The sequence below is a fragment of the Megascapheus bottae genome, chromosome 29, assembly GCF_031878675.1.
Source record: "Megascapheus bottae isolate mThoBot1 chromosome 29, mThoBot2.hap1, whole genome shotgun sequence".
NCBI lineage: Eukaryota > Metazoa > Chordata > Mammalia > Rodentia > Geomyidae > Megascapheus > Megascapheus bottae.
In genome coordinates, this window is record NC_143537.1 from 15029032 (window position 1) to 15050492 (window position 21461).

Sequence of the window (21461 nt, forward strand, 5' to 3'; positions counted from 1 at the left end):
CAAACAGGAAAAGTTGAAACAGCTGAATGAACAAATTAGTTTGTGGCAATTTGCATTCAATATTACTTGATTAACAAAACAACAAAGAATTTTTTTTTTTTGGTGCCATTCCGAGGCATTGTCCAAACTTTGTTTTGTACAAGGTTGGTGCTCTACCACTTGGTCCACAGCTCCACTTCCGACTTTTCTGGTGGTTAACTGGAGATAAGAGTCTCATGAACTTTTTTACCTGGACTAGATTCGAACCACGATCCTCAGATCAGATCTCAGCCTCTTGAGTAACTAGGATTATAGGTGTGAGCCACTGGTGCCAGGCTTAACAATGAATTTTTAAGGACAGTAGGCTCACAATATATGTGAGTTTCCCAACTTGATATTTTTTTGAAGAAAAAAAGACCATTTATTACATATATAAAATGAAGTACACCTGTATAGTAACAAACTTACATTCAACTTATTACTAAACCATTAAGGGGAATTATAAAATGAGTCTATAGAAGTAAATGACAAGTGATGATTCAAGCAAGGGACACCTAAAAGGCCATTCATATGTTCACAGGAAGGGCATGAACATACAGTTACATACAGCAACCACATGCTTGGACATCCATCTCTTCACCAACACATCCGTGTCACGACAACAAAAGGTTATATGCTGGATACCCAAATGGCAATTAAATTTTCTTGAATTGTTGGCCTACTCTCTCACAGCAGTAAGATTAGCAATAGAAAAATGAATTACAGCACTTCCTATTCAGACATTCCTCACGTTTCAGTCTATAAAACTGTACTTCTACCTGGTCTCTAAAGTAATTTCATGTATTATGCAAATTATCCTTCGAAATGAATTGCTTTTGAAACTTGCTTAAGAATTATCAGTAGACTAAGAGTTTTAATGTTCTTGAAATTCTTCCCCTAGAAAGCTAAAACCATAAGAACAGTAAACAATTGTTTTTTTATTCTTATTAGTTCTGAAGACGGTGAATACATAGATAATGCTCTAAAAGACAGTAAGCTGCAAATTGTAGAAAAAAGCATCCTCTCCCTTTTCTTCTATAAATAAAATACTAATACATAAAATTAAATAATTTCAACTTAATTGAGGTTTACAAGAAAAAAATCCTTTATGTCTGAAGAACATCTAGATAGGTCCATCATAAATTTCTTCACGTGATTGTGAGTTCTAATCACATCTTATATAATTTTTGACAATCTATCAGGTAATTCAGAAATTAGGATAGATGTCCATTTGAAAGAAACTACAATTCAATGGATATTTTCTGGTTAAAACTTCACAGCTTTGGGAGCATTCAATCTTTTAAAAAAATTTTTTTTCTTTTGCTCAAGGCTAGCATTCTACCAATTAAGCCACAGCACCGCTTCCGGCTTTTTTTCTGTTTATTAAACCCAGGGCTTCATGCATGTTAGGCAAGCACTCTACTGCTACAACATATTCTCAGCCCAGAGTATTGCTACAAGGATGCCAAAATGTAAACTATTTCCAACTGTACCATGTGTTAAAATGGGCACAGGTGTGCCACCAAATGTAATTTCTACTTTTAGACATTCAGGATATGTTGTTTAAATGTCCTTTATACTGGCCAGAATTAAAAATGTTTCACACAAATAAAAAAAGAATCTTAAGAACTATTCTTTCATACAGCTTACTAACTCTCTTTACATTATCTCAACTGCAGAAGCATGAATCTCTCTTCCATTGTCTCAAACATAAGCTCAAGCATATGTTTCAACAATTATGGTTAACAGGAAGCAATGAAGGGAGTGGGGAATCGTTACATGCTTTGTTCTACTGGGACGTCCAACATGTATTCGTCAAAATGACAGGCAGCGGTATAGCATTTTTCACATGAAGGCCATGGATTATGGAAAAGCCCAAGCTCTGTTAGAGAATTGAAGAGCTACCACTCACTAGGCAAGGACTTATCCAGAGGTTTCTCTATGACAGAACATGTGGAGTCTGAACTACTGCTGCTGCTACTGCCTGGAAGACAAAGAAGTGAGCCCAACGGAAACCAAAGAGAGGAGACAAGAAAATGAATACACATACAGAGAAAAATTCAGTTCTGAAGAAGGAATTTTAAACAACAATCAAGCTTTTCTTTTTTTTTTTTTTTGAGGAGGGCTTGAACTCAGAGCCAGGGCTCTATTCCTTAGCATTTTCTTGCTCAAGGCTAGTCCTCTACCATTTGCATTACAGCTACACTTCCAGCTTTTCTTTTTTTTTTTTATGGTGGTTAATCAAAGGTAAGAGCCCCATATACCTTTCTGCCCAGATGGCTTTGAACCAAGATCCTCAGATCTCAGCCTCTTAAGTAGCTAGGATTTTAGGCAGGAGCCATTGGCATCTAGCTGTAAACCAAGCTTTATTTTCAAAACTCAATATTTACTTTCCTTTGAAATCAGTCTTGAGAGTAGTCTATCAATCGATATTCTTTACTTCATAAAACTATATAGGGAATTAGAAACTGAGTTTCTTTAGATTCATAGTGGACAATCCTATGACTCACCATAAAATAATTATTCAGAGTTGAAATGAAGAGAATGAAATGACAAATATGTCATTTAGTGGTATTTAAGTCTCTTTAATAAGATAAAAAGTCAAACATAATGCTATAGTATTGATAAAATACTCCTTTTGTTGTGGACAAAATGGTATGGCTCCAATTTTTCTCTCTCATTAATACATCAAACTGTCAACTATAAGTATTAAAGTTTAAGTTTGACAGCAAAGGCTCACTGGAAAAATTTATATTTCTAAATATTTAATATTTTTCAATATTAAAAAGGTATATTTTTTCTACTTAAAATTTTATTTTTAATAATTCTATTACCTACAGTACCTTTGAGAAGGCAAGTATGCTTGTATGCTTTGTGGAAAACTAGGTATGAACATAAATTCATCTCAGTCAGAGATCTGCATATGTTTCCTACAACAGGATAACTAGTGTTTTGGCTTCGGTGTGAGAGCAGCCAGAGACATATGTAAACAGATGAGCATGGTTATTGTAATTTTGTGAATAAGAACAGGTTTAGGCTGGATCTGGCCAGAAGGCTATATTCTGCAAACTTCTGCTTTTCCTATCTTTTTTTTTTTTTTTTTTTTTGCCAGTCCTGGGCTTGAGCTCAGGGCCTGAGCACTGTCCTTGGACTTTCTCAAGGCTAGAGCTCTACCACTTGAGCCTCAGCACCACTTCCGGCTTTTTTCTATGTATGTGGTATGGAGGAATCGAACCCGGGTCTTCATGCATGCTAGGCAAGCACTTTAACCACTAGGCCAAACTCCCGGCGCCCCCCCCCCTTTTTTTTTTCCTAGTCCTGGGGCCTGAACTGAGGGCCTAGGCACTGTCCTTGGGCTTTCTTAAGGTAGAGCTCTATTACTTGAGCCACAGTACCACTTCTGGCTTTTTCTGTGTATGTGGTACCGAGAAATTGAACCCAGGGCTGCATGCATGCTAGGCAAGCACTCTACCACTAGGCCAAGCTCCCGGCCTCTTTGCCTATCTTTTGAAGGCATAGAACCTCTACAGTTTTTTAAATTTGGGGCTCCTGATCACACAGCAATGGGCTTATTTCAATAAGATCATTTAGATAAGACAAGCAAAATATGCACCAGCTTGAAAACAATGATCTACATGAATGGAAGAGAGTTATGAAATAAATATTTAGAGTAAAAGGCTGGGAAACGTAGGCCGTCACAACATGACCATCTCTTTTACAAGTTATCTGCATCTTTAGCAGATCTTTAGGCTTCATCACACCTATTAACACATGGCCTGCAATTGGGTGGGAATGAGAGCACATTTGATTATTGTATGGAATCATCTAATCCTCATTCAAATTTTTTATTTAAAATTTCAAAACACAAAACAAAATCCACACCATATGGTATTGAGCCGACTTCTAAATAAGAGATGAGTACAAGATAAAAACATTGCAAAGCTAACCAGTTCCATGGCATATATCCTCTGCTTCCATTGCTATCATGACTAAAACCAGCAAAATGAAAGGCATGTACTAGATAGCAATGCTGGTGAATTTCTACCAGTTACGATATGAAGCAAAACTTACCCCTTCTCTTTTTCCTTTTCTCTCCATCTTCTCCAAGTTCACCTTCTTCATCTTCATCTTCCTCTGACCCACTGATATCAGAGCCTGATATTTCTTCCCCTTAGATAGAAATTTAAAACAAACTTTTTAGTCTATGCCATGTTATTAGCTACTGAGAAACTGCCTGTATTTATTTTCTTTATTAAGACTTTTGGGGCCGGGAGTTTGGCCTAGTGGTAGAGTGCTTGCCTAGCATGCACGAAGACCCAGGTTCAATTCCTCGGTACCACATACACAGAAAAAAAGCCAGAAGTGGTGCTGTGGCTCAAATGGTAGAGCTCTAGCCTTGAGAAAACCTAAGAAGAATGCTCAGGCCGTGAGCCTAAGCCCAGGACTGGCAGGGAAAAAAAAAACATTTTTGTTGTCCCAAATACAATTTAAATGCTTTTTAAGTGTTCCTGAATAGTATATCATATAAACTAATCTGAGAACTAGGTAAGCTCTAGGATCTGCACACCTAAAAGTGAAAAATAAATGGAATCAGCGAATAAAAAGCACACAGCCAACATTAACATAACTGAGAAATTAAGAATCTTATACTGGCCAGGCACCATTGGCTCTCACCCGTAATCTGAGCTACTCAGGAGGCTGAGATCTGATGTTTGAGGTGCAAAGCCAGCCCAAGCACAAAAATCTTTAAGACTCTTTTCTAACCACTAGAAAACTGGAAGTGGCACTGTGGCTCAAGTAGTAGGACATTAGCCTTTAAGGTGCTCAGGGACAGCTCCTAGGCCCAGTGTTCAAGCCCCACAACCAACAACAACAAAAAGAATCTTATCCTGGATATAACTACCACCTAATGGTCAAACTTAAAACACTGAATTATATCAAAGAAACAGTTCACACATGGGCTTTCTTCAATAACTGTCCTCATTTATTGTGCTTGGATGGTCTCTAGGCATTTGTGAAGAGGCCAGTATCTCTGAATCCTGCTGATGCAGCTTCCACACAGACCCTTTGGTGCCATTTCAAAGCCTCTGTTTACTTGGCTTGCAGAGACTCTAGCATCAGAAAGCTGTCTCTCTCATGGCAGTGCCAGGAAGACCTCAGAACCTACCAATGATCAGGAAGTTCTCACGCTCATAAGACAACTTACAAATCTTTCTAACCTGTTAGCACTGCCCTCTCAGAAAATAATTTCCAAGCCAGAGGTGGTGGCTCACACCTGTAATCCTAGCTACTCAGGAGGCTGAGGTCTGAGGATCTCGGTTCAAAGACAGTCTTGGGCACTAAAGTTGGTGAGACTTTTCTTTTTTTTTGTCAGTTGTGGAGCTTTAACTCTGGGCCTAGGTGTTGTCCCTGAGCTCTTCAGTTTAAGGCGACCATGCTACCCCTTGAGCCAAGTGCCACTTCTGATTTTCTCATAGTTAATTGGAGATAAGAGTCTCATTTTTTTTTTTTTTTGGCAGTCCTGGGCTTGAGCTCAGGGCCTGAGCACTGTCCTTGGACTTTCTCAAGGCTAGAGCTCTACCACTTGAGCCTCAGCACCACTTCTGGCTTTTTTCTATGTATGTGGTGCCGAGGAATCGAACCCGGGTCTTCATGCATGCTAGGCAAGCACTTTAACCACTAGGCCAAACTCCCAGCCCTGAGTCTCATGTTCTTTAGTACCAGACTGGCATTGAACCACAATCCTCAGATCTCAGCCTCCTATGTAGCTAGGATTACAGGCTTGAGCCACCTCACCCAGCTTTAAAGTTGGTGAGACTCCTATCTCCAAATTGACCACCAGCAAACCAGAAGTCACACTGTGGCTTAAGGTGTAAAGTGGTAGGTAGCCTTGAGCTGAAGCACGCAGGGACAACGACCAGACCCAGAGTTCAAGTCCCACGGGGGAAAAAAAAAGAATTTCCAAATAGAATTCCATGTTTGAATTCAGTCTGAAAGCTTAAGTATTTCATGGCCTTAAGTGTATAAAGCCATAAAATGCAATTTCATTTATAGCAAATTTACATGTAATGTTCTGATACCCTCCAAGCAACAGTAATATGATATTAGTCACAAAGTCAGAATTCTGGTAATTTGCTTCTGAGTACATATAACACAGAATTTTCTCTTATGTATAAATTAAAATTCATTACTCATCAAGTAGCCATACAGCAGGTCATGGGGATCAAAATGGCAATTTTAATCAGTTTTTAAAAAATCACATACAAATATTGTATCATCTTACTTTAAAGTATATAGGTACCAAGTTATCTTCCAGAATTTTGTTTCCTTTTCTTTTCTTTTTTTTAATTCAGTGTTAGAGATTGAACCTTGGACCTTATGCATGCTAGGCAAGTGTTCTTCCACTAAGCTATATCCCTAGCCCAGATATTTGGGTATTCTTCTAAATATCAACAATAGAAACTCAAAGGACATCTAATAGTATTTTTGGGGTTTTGTTTGTTTTGCCACTTCTAAGGCTTGAACTCAGGGCCTGAACACTGTCCTTGAATTTTCTCAAGGCTAGAGCTCTATCACTTGAGCCACAGCACCACTTCTGACTCTTTATACATATGTGGTACTGAAGAATTGAACCTGGGTCTTCATGCAGGCTAGGCAAGTACACTACCACCAGGCCAATCTCCTGGCCCTCTAACAGTGGTTTTTGTTTGTTTTGTTTGGTTTGGTGGGTCATGGGGCTTGAACTCTGGGACTAGGTGCTGACCCTGAGCTCTTCAGCTCAAGGTTACTGCCTTACCCCTTGAGCCACAGCCCCATTTCCCGTTTTCTAGTGATTAATTAGAGCTAAGAAACTCATGGTGGTGTGAGCCACCGCACCCGGCTCTAACAGTGGTTTTTATTAGAACATTTATGGTCTCACAAAATATTTTTAGCTGACATTAATACTCCACAAAGAACTTACCCTCCTCAAGCTTTTTCTTCAGTTCTTCTATTTCCTTCTGAAATTGACGAAGCAGAGCATCCTTTGGATCTTCATTAATTCTAGCTTTGTTTTTAATATTCTTAGCACGGTTGGCATACCGTAAAGTACTGATAGTTTCATCATAATTGTAATCTGCTGGCCCAATGTTGGCACACTGAAGGAGAAATACAGATTGCTTTATACTACCAGTATTAATATTACCATTACAAGTAGATCAAAACAATACAAATCGAGTTTGGCCTTCCCAAAAAGAATGTCAGCTGCATGGGTTTCTAAATGAGACAAGTGTGATCTAAGGCACATGCTGTGTTAGAAAAAGAGAGCCACATGGGGCCAGGAGTTTGGCCTAGTGGTTAAAGTGCTTGCCTAGCATGCATGAAGACCCGGGTTCGATTCCTCGGTACCACATACATAGAAAAAAGCCAGAAGTGGTGCTGAGGCTCAAGTGGTAGAGCTCTAGCCTTGAGAAAGTCCAAGGACAGTGCTCAGGCCCTGAGCCCAAGCCCAGGACTGGCAAAAAAAAAAAAAAAAAAGAAAAAGAGAGCCACAAATCAAAAGAGTACAATAATCAATTTTTTTAAATGCTATTCACATTAGTATGGGCATAAATTAGAATCTTAAATTTGCCTGAAGTTAACCATGCCATGCATTAAGTCTTACCATCATAGTTTTTGAGTTTCCTCCTAAGGAATCCTGAAGAAGACGAGTTAATTTAGAGTTACGGTAAGGTACATGAGTGCTTTTGCCATCGACCAAGGCAGAAATCACATTACCCAGGGTAGAAAGGGAAAGATTGATTTTTGTAGCTTCCTTTAGGCGCTGTCCAGTAGCTCCAGTTTTTGCTTGTCTTTCTGAACCCTAGAAATAAACAGATAAAATTTTTTTAAAAATAACACTGTGCATGCATGTGTGCGTGCGTCCCTGTGAGTGTATGTGCATGTATGAGCTTGAACTCAGCACCTGGGTGCTGTCAGTTAGCTTTTGTGCACAAAGCCAGTGTTTTATCATTTGAGCCACAGCTTCACTTCTTTTTTTGGCTTTTTGGGTGGTTAACTGGAGACCAGAGTTTCATGGTCTTTCTTGTCTGGGCTAGTTTCAAACCATAATCCTTAGATCTCAGCTTCTTGAGTAGGTAGGATTATATTTTATTTACATTTATTTATATTATATTTATATTTATTTATATTCTTTCCAAAGATTTTAATCCCTGAACTCTTTTGGCTAAAGGCTAGTGCCCTACCACTTGAGCCACAGCACCACTTTCAGCTTTTTCTGTGAATGTGGTGCTGAGGAATAGAACCCTAGGCTTCATGCATGCTAGGCAAGCACTCTATCATCAAGCCACATTCCCAGCCTCCAAAGATTTTTACAAAAGTAATTTTAACAGTAGGATATCTAATGTGATGCCTGGACTTTGTTTTGAAATAAAAAAGGAAGAGAAAAATGGGAGAAAATAAATCATATATACTTGAAATAGCTTCTAACAAATAAGCAAAACAAGTCTTTTTTTTTTTTTTTTGCAAGTCCTGAGGTTTGAACTCAGGGCCTAAGCACTGTCCTTGGGCTTTCCAAAGCTAGAGCTCTACCACTTGAGCCACAGTACCACTTCTGGCTTTTTCTATGTATGTGGTCTTCGTGCATGCTAGGCAAGCACTCTACCACTATGCCAAACTCCCAGCCCTGCAAATCTTATTTAAGTCACATCTCTTCACTTTATCTCTATTCACTTAAGAGATAAATGGATCACTAGAAAGCATTCTTCCTTAAGAGATGCCCTGCGATAGCAGGGTGCAGTGGCCCAAGCCTGTAATCCTAGCTACTCAGGAGGCTGAGATCTGAGGATTGCAGTTCAAAGCCAGCCTGGGCACTAAAGTCTATGAGATTCTTATCTCCAATTAACCACTAGAAAACCAGAAGTGGCACTGTGGCTCAAGGGGTAGGGTGGTAGCCTTGAGCTAAGGAGCTCAGGGACAACACCCAGGCCCTGGGGTAGGGCGATAGCCTTCAGCTGAAATGCCAGGCCCAGAGTTCAAACCACATAACTGGCAAGGAAGGAAGAAAGGAAGGAAGGAAGGAAGGAAGGAAGGAAGGAAGGAAGGAAGGAAGGAAGGAAGGAAAAGGAAGAAAGGAAGGAAGGCAGGGAGGGAGGGAGAGAGAGAGGGAGGGAAGGGAAGGGAAGGGAAGGGAAGGGAAGGGAAGGGAAGGGAAGGGAAGGGAAGGGAAGGGAAGGGAAGGGAAGGGAAGGGAAGGGAAGGGAAGAGAAGGGAAGGGAAGGGAAGGAAGGTGGCCAAGTGGTAGAGTGCTCACCTAGCATGCACCAAGACCTGAGTTCAATTCCTTGGTACCACATACATACAAAAAAGTTGGAAGTGGTGCTGTGGCTCAAGTGGTAGAGTTCTAACCTTGAGAAAGGACAGTGCTCAGTCCCTGATTTTAAGCCCCAGGACTAGCAGAAAAAAAGAAAGAGAGAGAGAGAGAGGGGGGGGGGGGGGGGAGAGAAAGGCCCTGTGACTTACAGCAAGGTCTACAAGATGGAGCTTGCCCATTCTGACGTGCATGTTCCCGTCGGCACCTTTCTCACTGCATTCGATAGTAATTGTAAAGATGGCATGGGAGCGGGAACTGTGTTCATTCATATTAGTAGCACCAACCGAACCTTCAAGAAAGGAATCCCATAAAATAACAGAGAACCCTGAGTAATAATTAGATATTAAGTATATTTAACATACTTAACTTTTTTCACAATCCAAAACCAGAGTTATAGTTAAACCATAAAACCATAGGTGCAGATTTAGCCATATGAAATCCCTCCCTTCATTCATGTTGATAATAAAAGAATTGGTAATGGTCCTCATATCAGAGTCATGATTTTACACAAACATAATTTCAATCTCAAGTATTAGCGGCTAATAGCAACTAATTTACAAAGCTGGGTACGATGAACACCTAGCTATCAGGGAGGCTGAGGAAGAGGATGGCTGGGCCCAGAAATTCAAGACTAGCTGGGGCAACATGGTAAAACCATCTCTCTTTAAAAATGAAGAACAGAGCCGGGAGCGTAGCCTAGTGGTAGAATGTTAGCCTATCATGCACCAAGACCTGGGTTCAATTCCTCGGTACCACATACTCAGAAAAAGTCGGAAGTGGTACTGTGGGTAAAGTGGCAGACCACTAACCTTGAGCAAAAGTGTCCAAGGACAGTGGCCAGGCCCTGAGTTTTTGCCGCAGTATTGGCAAAAAAACAAAACAAAACAAAAACCAGAAATATACACTTTAATATGTACTTAATAATTAGACATTTTATTGCATCGTTGCTTTTTTGTTGTTGTTGTTCTGGACTTGAATTTAGGGCCTGGGCTTGTTTGCTCAAGGCTAGCACTTTATCACTTGAGCCATAGCTTCATTTTTGGCTTTTTGCTGATTAACTGGGGATGAGTCTCATGAACTTTCCTGAGTGGTGTGGCTTTGAACCATGATCCTCCAGATCTTAGCCTCTTGAGTAGCTTGAATTACAGGTATGAACCACTAGTGTCCTGATAATTTAGGTTTCTAAAGAAACATGTGATTTGGGAATCACAGAAACATCTTACAAATTCATTAAACAATAAAAGAATGAAAGAATACTCAATGCAGCATTATTTACAACAGTGAAACCAGAGATAATCCATTATAGAATAGTGATTCTATGTATTAACCACCAGAAAACTGGAAGTGGTGCTGTGGCTCAAAGTGGAAGAACACTAGCCTTGAGCTGAAGAGCTCAGGGGCAGCGCCCAGGCCCAGAGTTCAAATCCCACAACCAACAGAAAAAAAAAAAAGATTGACATTATTAAAAAGAACCAACATTTTGTTCAGCCTGGAAACAATCTTTCATTAATATATGCTCCCTTCATAGTAAATACAGGGTTTTCTAAACACCAAGTGTTCAATCTCTATGGGGCAAAGTATCACAGTAGTTTGGCTTTGTCTACTAAACATACAGAGGTTTAATTATAAGCATTAATTACACTTACGATTTTTGTGGCCTAGTGTCATAATTCTATCCATATCATCAGCATTATTTACCACATAAGCTGATAAATCTTTGATATAAACTCCCACATCAGGCCTTTCTTTAACCTAAAAAACAACAACAACAACAACAAAAAATACATACACATGTAAGACTTTACAGTTGTATTGTAATTCTTTCATGGTTATTTTCTGAGCATCTACTGTCTCTATAAAATTGTGACAATATTGTCAAGAACCAATAGATAATGTACCTACACTTATGGAAGTAATAATTTACAGGAAAAACATTCAAAATACCAATTAGAACCGGGCAGTATCCCCGAGTTTTTTTGCTCAAGGTTTGCACTCTACCACTTGAGCCACAGCTCCACTTCTGGCTCTTCTGCTTAACTGGAGATAAAAGTCTCACAGACTTACTTTCCTTCCAGGCTGATTTGGAACCATGATCATCAGTTCTGAGCCTCCTGAGTAGCTAGAATGACAGGCATGAGCCACTAATTGGTGCCTGCTCTAGCATCACCAATCGTTTTTAATGATGTATGTAAAAGAAAATTACATGTGTATTCTTTTACTGTCTAATGCATATAAACTCAAAAAATGCTAACACTAATAAGTATACTATGTGTCAGGCATTGACTTTAATTCTCTTTTAAATTTGTTAATGTTGGCAATAAGCCTAGGAAGTATGTGCCATTACCACTTTCAGTACAATTCCAATATTGTTTTAAAGGTCATCTTTGTTCACATCATGCTAAAATTTTGGGACTATCTACCGAATTTACTGCTTGCTTATCACCTGACTCAGCATTATGCCTTCAGTGAGTTACTACCAGGTATGTTTGTGCTTGCAAGATGATATAAGGCTAGGGGCCGGGAGTTTGGCCTAGTGGTTAAAGTGCTTGCCTAGCATGCATGAAGACCCGGGTTCGATTCCTCGCTACCACATACGTAGAAAAAAAGCTGAAAGTGGTGCTGAGGCTCAAGTGGTAGAGCTCTAGCCTTGAGAAAGTCCAAGGACAGGGCTCAGGCCCTGAGCTCAAGCCCAGGACTGGCAAAAAAAAAAAAAAAAAAAAAAAAAAGATGATATAAGGCTATTTAAAATATTAAAAGTACATTTTGTACAAAAAGGACATAACTGTTTTGGAAAGCACTCCAGTTTCGATTTCCTTACCTCTAATCTCTGTGTCTGATCCTTGCCCAAAAGGTCACGAACTTCTTCATTATAGATTTCCAAATATGACACTCGAACCAAGAATCTATAAATAAAATATTTTACCATATAAGAGTAAAATATTTATAAGAATAGCTTGTTTATACTTGTATTTCTTTTCTTTTTTTTTTGGTTGGTCCTAAGACTTGAACTCTGGGCCTAGGCATTGTCCCTGTGCTCTTTAGCTCCAGGCTACCACCCTACTCCTTGAGTCATACTGCTACTTCCATATATTTGGACTTCTTGATATTAGAAAAATAAAAATATTCTTTTACCTGGTATCTCCTTCTGCTTTTGCAATATGACCAAATATGTGAGCAAATGAATTGGGAATAATTCCTCTAAGTTCAGGAACAGCTCGAACACCTTCCATAGTAAAAGTTTTGCCTGTCCCAGTTTGTCCATATGCAAAAATAGTCCCTGAAAATGAGAAAAGACTGTCACTGTTTAGTCTAATGGTACAGAATAATAGCTATTAAATTAATTTCTTTAGCTTGGTGCCAGTGGTTCACACCTGTCAGCTACTCAGGAGGCTGAAATTTGAAGATCTTGGTTCAAATCTGGACCAGGGAAGAAAAGTTCTCATAAGACTCTTATCTCCAAGTAACCACTCAAAAGCCAGAAGTGGCACTGTGGTTCAAGTGGTACAACACTAGCCTTGAGCATGAAGAGGCCCAGGCCTTGCATCCAAGCCCCAAGACCACAAACACACACACAAAATCCTTTGGCACTGTGATATATTTTCTTCTTTGAATTCACACTTTTTTTTTTTTTTTTTTTTTTTTTGCCAGTCCTGGGCTTGAGCTCAGGGCCTGAGCACTGTCCTTGGACTTTCCCAAGGCTAGAGCTCTACCACCTGAGCCTCAGCACCACTTCTGGCTTTTTTCTATGTATGTGGTGCCGAGGAATTGAACCCGGGTCTTCGTGCATGCTAGGCAGGCATTCTATCACTAGGCCAAACTCCCGGCCCCACACTTTTATTATATTACAAATCTCATTTTAAATTTTGTATTAAGTAGTTGTATAAAGTACAAATCTCCTTTTTACTAGCAACATGTACAATATATACTCTGTGTTACATACACATCACTGTTAGAAGAACCAGAGTCATGGGCATCAGTGTGTCACAAACATTCCAAGCTACTCAGGAGACTGAGACCTAGACGACTACAGTTTGAAGCCAGCCAGGCAGCACAGTCTGTGAAACTCTATCTCCAATTAACCATCAAAACACCAGGTGGTAGAATGCTGACCTAACATGTATAAGGTCTTAGGTAGTGGGGAAGAAACAGAGAGGAAGCCATATATATATATATAATACACACACACACATACATATATAATGCATATGCATAGTCAGCTCAGGCTGAACTTTTTGCCATCACAAGTCTTAGTGAATTTTAGAAGACACTGTAGCCATTTCCAAGCCAGAGTGGAAATAATTCCATGGTGGCTCAGCCGGAAGACATGACTGGTACCAACACAATCCTTCATTTGTATGGAGGGACTTACAGGATTTGTGCAATGGTCCTGCTAAGGAGGGACTGTGCTATGATCTATGCAAATCCAGTCTTTCACTGACTTGATTGGCCCAGACATTCTGGCCACACCCTGGTGTGACTGTCTAAGTAGGAAGTTAGTCCACAAACACTCCTGTGCTGCCCCCTGGTGGTGTAATACTAGCCCTAATAAAAGGCTTTTTTCAAGTTTGTTTTTGTTTTTGTTTTGTTTTCGGATCTTTTATTACTCATTGAGTATTGAGGCTAGTAATTCAAAGACAGCTCAAGAGTTCCAGAAAGCAGACAAGGAAGAAATGAGAGAGAGTAGAGATAACAGAGACAATAAAGGCTGTGAAAAGCTGAAGATGAGACACTGGATTCTAGTCACCAGGAGAGTTCCAGTGAGTTGCCAAGTATTAAAGGCCAAGCCCTAGGCCTGAGAGATTAAATACTAACTTCTGTTAAGGGCTGAGGATCACAATGCCCTAGGCCTTTGAGCCATAACAATAGGGTTATGAGAGCAGAGTTGAAAGTTCTAGCACTTATGGCCTATAAGAGCTGCAACCATAGAAGGCACTGCCTCTTGATGTTTGCTGCTATCCACTCCTAGTAGAAAACAAGGATTACAATAGGGGCTAAATGCCAGGGTCTCTAGTGGTTGAGTCAAGAAGAGTAAGTTGCCAACTTGAGTAGCAAAATCTGTACATTTCTGGCTTCTGAAGCCTGGAATAACAGGTCGCTAGCTCTTAGGGTTTGAAGCTGCAGCCTCTGAGTCTAGCCCTTAGACTTTGGGCACTAAAGAACCAGGAATGCCTGCACTGAAAATGCTGCTCATTTGCCTACAAATCCTATCTGGGCAGAGCAATAGAATGTCATCCAGCTGGTGGGAATATTTTCATACTCAAAACAAAAAGAGCTGGGCACCAGTGGCTCACACCTGTAATCTTAGTTAATTTACAGAGAGAAATGTGCTTTCAATATGCAATTAAGAAAAAAGAATTAAGCATTTCTCTCAATAATTGACAAACCAAGTTGACTGAAAATAAGCACATGGTAGAAACTGAAAAACACTATCAAGCAATTTGATCTACTAATAGACCCTTATAGAATATTCCATCCAACAACAGAATATACACTCCCCCCCAATTATAGGTTATATCCTAGAATATGAAACAAGTCTCAAAAAATTTTCTAATACATAGTATTTTCTCTGACTAAAACAGAATTAAACTAATTAAATTAAAATAATGAAGAGCTAGCACAGTGGCTCACACCTGTAACTCTAGCTACTCAGGAGGCTGAGATCTGAGGATCAAGGTTCAAAGCCAGCCCGGGCACAAAAGAATCTGAGGCTCTTATCTCCAATTAACCTCTAGAAAACAGGAAGTGAGGCTTGGCTCAAGGGAAGGGCAGTAGCCTAGAGCTGAAGAGCTCAAGGACAACACCCAGGCCAAGTTCAAGTCCCATAACCCACAAAAAAAATAAATAAATAAAATTAAAAAAAAGGGGGGGGGGGCTGGGAGTTTGACCTAGTACTAGAGTGCTTGCCTAGCATGCACAAAAAACCAGGTTTGATTCCTCGGTACCATATACATAGAAAAAAGTCAGAAATGATGCTGAGGCTCAAGTTGTAGAGCTCTACCTTTGAGAAAGTCCAAGGACAATGCTCAGGCCCTGAGATTAAGACCAGGGCTGGCAAAAATAAAACAAAACAAAATAAAATAAAATAATGAAGAGAAAAATCTCTGGCAAACCTCAAAATATCTGGAAATTAATACATTTTGTAATTAATCAAGGGATTATAGACAAAATAAGTCAAAGCAGAAAATAGATTGAACTGTTTGCAAATGAAAACATGTCACCAGGTATGGTGGCTCATGCCTGTAATCCTAGTTACTCAGGATGCTGAAATCTAAGCATCCCGGTTCAAAGCTAGCAGGTCTGGGAGATTCTTATCTCCAATGAACCACTAGAAAACCAGAAGTGATACTGTGGTACAAGGGGTAAGGCGGTAGCCTTGAGCTGAAAAGCTCAAGAACAGCACCCAGGCCCAGAGTTCAAGCCCCATGACCAACAAAGAAATAAACAAAGAGAAAACCAAGAAAATGAAAACATGTCAACACTGTTAGATGCCCCTAAAGCAGTACCTGGAGGATAATTCAAGCCATTAAACTCCTGTATCAGAAGAGATCTCAAAACAACAAACATAACATCTTCTTTGACAAAGTACAAGAACATCTAATGGAACCCAAAGTAGAAGAAACAATAAACATCAAAACAGAAATGAATAAGATAGAAAACAGAGAAATTAATAATAATACTTTCTCTCAGAAGCGCAGTAAGATAAACCTATAGGTAGTCTAGACAGGATACAAAAAGGGAAGACACAAGCCACCCTTTTCAAGAATGAGAAAGGCCATATTACTACACTGTAACCTACTAAGTATGTTAAATAACTTCTTGCCAATAAATTATCAAGTTCAATGTAATATACAAATCCCATGACAGAAAATTATCAAAGCTTACTCAAGAAAACATAAACTCAGTGGGTACTGAATTGAATCTGGAAAAATTTACAAACCTTTTTACCAAAGCAGGTGGCTATACAGATGATTTTTTTTTTTTTTTTTTTTTGGTCAGTCATGGGACTTGATATCTGAGCCTGGGCACTGTCCTTGAGCTCTTCAGCTCAAGGCTACTGCTCTACCCCTTGAGCCACAGCACCACTTCCAGTTTGCTGGTGGTTAGTTGGAGATAAGTCTCATAGACTTTCATGCTAGGCTGGCTTTGAACCATGATCTTCAGATCTCAACCTCCTGAGTAGCTAGGATTACAGGTGTGAGCCACCACGCCTGGCTTTATATCTCTCTCTCTCTTTTTTTTTTTTTTTTTTTTTGCCAGTCCTGGGCCTAAGCACTGTCCTTGGATTTTCTCAAGGCTAGAACTCTATCACTTGAGCCTCAGCATCATTTCCGGCTTTTTTTATGTATGTGGTACTGAGGAATCAAACCCAGGTTTTTGTGCATGCTAGGCAAGCACTCTACCACTAAGCCAAACTCCCGGTCCGTATACCTCATTTTTTAAAAGTAAGCTGCATAATCACTTACCATTGTAACCTTCAAGAACAGAGTCGATAATGGGTCTTGCAGTTAAGTTGTAAACATCCAGTTGTTTACTGTCTGGTCCAAAAACAGTATCGAAAGTAAATGTCTTCGGAGGCTCATTGGAGGAATCAGTCTTGTGAACAGTGATGGTTCCCCTCATCTCATCCACGCCAACAGCCTGCCTGTAGTACATCGCTTTTTCTCGCTCATTGAGGGGCCGGCACCTAACAACCACCTTCACATTGTCACAGCTCTCTGGCTTCTCCGATTTATTGATCTGGTGGAGATAATATTAGCAAAGAATGAACAGAACATTTTATTTTTCCCTTGCCATGTTAAATTTATAATTTGAAAAAAAGATTCTTTTGCTGCATCAAACAGGAAAATGGTTTCTTTTGCAATACAAAAGAGGAGAAGCGAGATCTAACTTGTATCTGTAGTAAATGCTGTCCAAGTAGAAAATAAGCTAGAATATTATAGATTGTCTTTCTGCACAAAAGTCCTGACATCCTCTTTGAATTTCTGCCTGCTGGAACAGATATGCAAATGTGGTTAACAAGTTTAAATCAAGACTATATTATATAGTAAGCCCTTCATTCTTTTTATTCTCGACAACATGTCAGTAAAAATGTTAATCATATACCCATATATGACATTTTTTTTTCTAGTCTTGGGGCTTGAACTCAGAAAAAAAATCCAATAGCAGAGAAAAATGTATGGTATGACCTAATTTTATAAAATATAGGTATATAAAAGATAGGAGTTTTGAAATGTTACATAATTTAAAAACCTGTGTTCAAATACAATCCTAGTACTGAAATTAGGTATTCAATTCTGACTGCTTCAGTTAGCCTTCTATGAATTAAATATTAGCCATTACCAGTGACTTTGACAAGTAACAGATAATATCAATACAATACACTTCTATCTCTGCCTTTGCTGCCCCCACACACTATTATCTGGGCCCTAGTATAGCCTCCTAACTCTACTGCTATATTTAATTAACTTGCCTATTGTGCTGTTGAGTATCCACATAATGTTAATTCTGTCATATACTATTATTCAGTGGTTTCTCATGAATCTTACAGTAAGAATAAGAAATGTAAAGGTAAAATGCAAATGGCTCCCATCCATGTCTGCTTCTCCAGTCTTATTTCACAAAATACATTGCTTGCTCATTCAGACAGTCACCCTGAACTCATGGTCTTTTCTACTCATCAGGACATTCCTCCATCTTTACCACTGGCCTTTTTTTTTTTTCTTTCATCCTTCCTTTCTTCCTTTTTTGTACCAGTACAGGGGCTTGAACTCATGGCCTGGACACTGTTCCTTAGCTTTTTGTGCTCATGACTGGCACTCTACCACTAGACCCACTTTTCCACTTCTGGCTTTTTTGAAACTGGAGATAAGAGTCTCCTGGACTTTTCTTTCCAGGCTTGTTTCAAGTCATGATCTTCCGATCTCAGCCTCCAGAGTAGCTAGAACTATAGGCATACGTACCAGCAAGACCCAGTCACCACTGGCTTTTTTATGAGCTGTTGCTTATACTGAGAACATTCCTTGATACTCTCTTCACTTAGATACTATCTACTTATCCTTCAGATCTCAGTACAATAGCTACTTCCTTTGGGAAAACCTCGCTGACTAGGTCAAATGCTTTTCTTTTTCTTTTCTTTTTTTAATAGGCTTAAAGGGCATCCTGCTCTCCCTATCCAAGGACATAAATTCACTTAGGTTTGCTCCTTGTGTGATTAATATCATCGCCTGATAGACAAACAAGTAGATAAGGGACTGAATTTAGCTCATATTTTAATTAGTTGCCAAAATTGAGAAATTCCACAAAAATTATAAAAAGACTTCTGGTATAAAAAGAAGATGATTTATATCTGTGTAGGCCAGCATTACCATATGGCAATACTTTCCAATTCATCGCATTCTAATTCTATTGCATGCCAGCCATTTGCTTCATTCATTAAGACTAAGTGTCTTGCCAGTGGCTCATGCCTGTAATACTAGCTACTCAGGAGCATTAGACTTGAGCAAAAGAGCTCAGGAACAGCACTCAGGTCCCTGAGTTCAAGCCCCATGACCAAGAAGGAAAAAAAAGTAACTATTTATCTTTGTAAATGTGTATGATTTTTACCTCTGCCCAAGAACACAAGCTTAAGCCAAGTGCTAGTGGCTTACACCTCTAATCCAACTATTCAGGGGGCTGAGATCAGAGGACGCTGGTTTGAAGCCAGCCTGAGCAGATGTCCCATGAGACCCTTAACTCTAATTTAGCCAGCCAATAATCAGAAGTTGAAATGTAGCTCAAGTGGTTGAGTACCAGCCTTGAGCAAAGTATCAAGTGAGAATGTGATGCCTTATACCAGTTCAAAGCCCATCAAACCCAGCCCAGTTCAAACTGCCATCAAAAAAAAAAAAAATCCTGTAATCCTAGCTACTCAGGAGTCTGAGATCTGAGGGTCCCGGTTCAAAGCCATCCCAGGCACTAAAAATTGTGAGACTCTTATCTCCAATTAATTACCAGAAAACAGGAAGTAGGCCTGTAGCTCAAGGGGTAGCCTTAAGCTAAAGAGCTCAGGGACAACACCCAGGACCCAGGCCCAGGAGTAGGCCAGTAGCCTTGAGCTGAAGAGCTCAAGGACAGCATCCAGGCCCAGAGTTCAAGCCCCATGATCCACAAGAAGAAGAAGAAGAACAAGGAGGAGGAGGAGGAGGAGGAGGAGGAGGAGGAGGAGGAGGAGGAGGAGGAGGAGGAGGAGGAGGAAGAAAGAAAGAAAGAAGAAAGAAAGAAAGAAAGAAAGAAAGAAAGAAAGAAAGAAAGAAAGAAAGAGGGCTGGGAATGTGGCTTAGTAGTAGAGTGCTTGCCTAGCATGCATGACCCTGGGTTCAATTCCTCATCATCACAAAAAACAGAAAAAGCCAGAAGTGGCACCGTGGCTCCAATGGCAGAAAGAGAGAGAGAGAGAGAGAGAGAGACAGAGAGAGAGAGAGAGAGAGAGAGAGAGAGAGAGACAGAGAGAGAGAGACAGAGAGAGAGAGACAGACAGAGAGAGAGAGAGAGACAGACAGACAGACAGACAGAGAGAGAGAGAGAGAGAGAGAGAGAGAGAGAGAGAGAGAGAGAGAGCGCGTGCAAGCAAGCTGGGGGCCAGTGGCTTATGCCTATAATCTTGGCTAGTCAGGAGGCTGAAATCTGAGGATCACAGTTAAAGGCCAACCCAGAAAGGAAATTCTGTGAAATTCTTATCTCCATTCAACTATCAAAAGAACCGTGGGGCCTGGAATTTGGCCTAGTGGTAAAGTCATTGCCCAGCATGCACAAAGACCTGGGTTTGATTCCTCGGTACCACATACATAGAAAAAGCCTTAAGTGGAGCTGTGGCTCAACTAGTAGAGCAAAAATCTTGAGGTACAAAAACGCTCAAAAAGCACTAAGGTCCTGAGTTGAAGCCTCAGGACCTCCATCCACCCCACCAAAAGAAGAAGAAGAAAAAAAAAAAAAGCAAACTTCTCTCTATCCAAAGTCAACAATATCAACCCACATTCTTTGGAATGAATTAATAACTTGGTACCTAAAAAAAAAAAAAAAAGAAACTAGAAACCCATTTTAACATTTACTTCTAACCTTAACATTTAATACTAAACGTCTAGCACTATCCTTCCACTCTCCGGTACCCTATTTCCTCTTGATATTATTCCCAAGAGGAGAAAATTTAAATTATGTGGGCAAACTAAGGGACCTCAGGCAGATTAAATAACTGAAGGGCCTGGTGACCCATAGATCCATCACCCTCTGTGTGGCCCAAGTTTTCTGTCCATGACCCCTTTGCATTGGATTTATTTACAACACCCCCATAGCGGGTGAACTCACCACCACCACCATCATCATCACCCTTACACCCTTACACACACACACAAAGACACCAACGGGGTGGGGGTGGGGGGTGCATTCTGCACCCTGGAGGCCACAGCGCCACACCAGGGAGGACAGCTTGAGCCTGCAAAGAGCCCCCCCGGAGTCAGGGGCCTGCAACACGGGGCTCGACCGAGCTGGGCTCTGGGGTGGGGTGAGGAGGGTGCAGAGGCCACGCGGGGATGCCCGGCATCCCAGCGACCCCGCGGCGGCCTTCCCCGCCCCGGACGCCTCACGCCAGCCGGCGGCGGGGCCCGGGAACCGCAGCGCATCCCCTCAGTCCAAGCGGCCCAGGCCCCACGCGAGGCAGGGTGGGGGGCGGGGGTGGGAAACCAGGAGACAGGGCCTCCTCCTCCTCCTCCGGGGAGCCTCCCAAAGCCTGCCGGACCCCCGCTGGAGCCCGGGGCCGCCCAACCTCCAAGGATAACCCGGCCCTGCCCCGCCCCACGGCGCCGCCCGCTCGACCGCCCGTCCGCTCCGCGCTTCTATGGCAACGGCCGCGCCCCCGAGCCAGGCCGCCGGGATGAAGAACCCCAGCGTCTTGAACCTCCTCACCGGCATCGTGGCCTTCTCCCGTACCCCGGCGGACGCCTCCGCCCGGGGTGCAACCCAACGACACCACCGGGTTCGGGGGAGAGGCTGGCGACGGACGACTGAAGCACCTTGGCGCCCTCGAGACTGCGGCGTCTGAGTCCGGCGAGAACGCGCAGTG

The 21461-nt window shown here is 41.0% G+C and overlaps 1 protein-coding gene across 2 annotated transcripts in view; it reads right to left on the reverse strand.

Annotated features, from left to right (window-relative positions):
- Kif3a (kinesin family member 3A) overlaps positions 1-21435 on the reverse strand; it is a 34702-nt gene extending 13267 nt beyond the window's left edge. The window contains exons 1-10 of one of the 2 annotated variants that reach the window (XM_090321194.1): positions 21305-21325; positions 16831-17104; positions 12500-12644; positions 12186-12270; positions 11014-11119; positions 9517-9656; positions 7661-7858; positions 6980-7154; positions 4090-4188; positions 1931-2002 (exon numbers count right to left, since the gene is read on the reverse strand). In XM_090321194.1, the coding sequence (XP_090177320.1) occupies positions 1931-2002; positions 4090-4188; positions 6980-7154; positions 7661-7858; positions 9517-9656; positions 11014-11119; positions 12186-12270; positions 12500-12644; positions 16831-17104; positions 21305-21310 (1300 nt within the window). In that variant the 5' untranslated portion in view covers positions 21311-21325. Of the gene's footprint in view, positions 1-1930; positions 2003-4089; positions 4189-6979; positions 7155-7660; positions 7859-9516; positions 9657-11013; positions 11120-12185; positions 12271-12499; positions 12645-16830; positions 17105-21304 lie in introns of both variants that reach the window. The other variant, XM_090321193.1, reaches the window with a different exon arrangement.
- Positions 21436-21461: the final 26 nt, after the last annotated feature.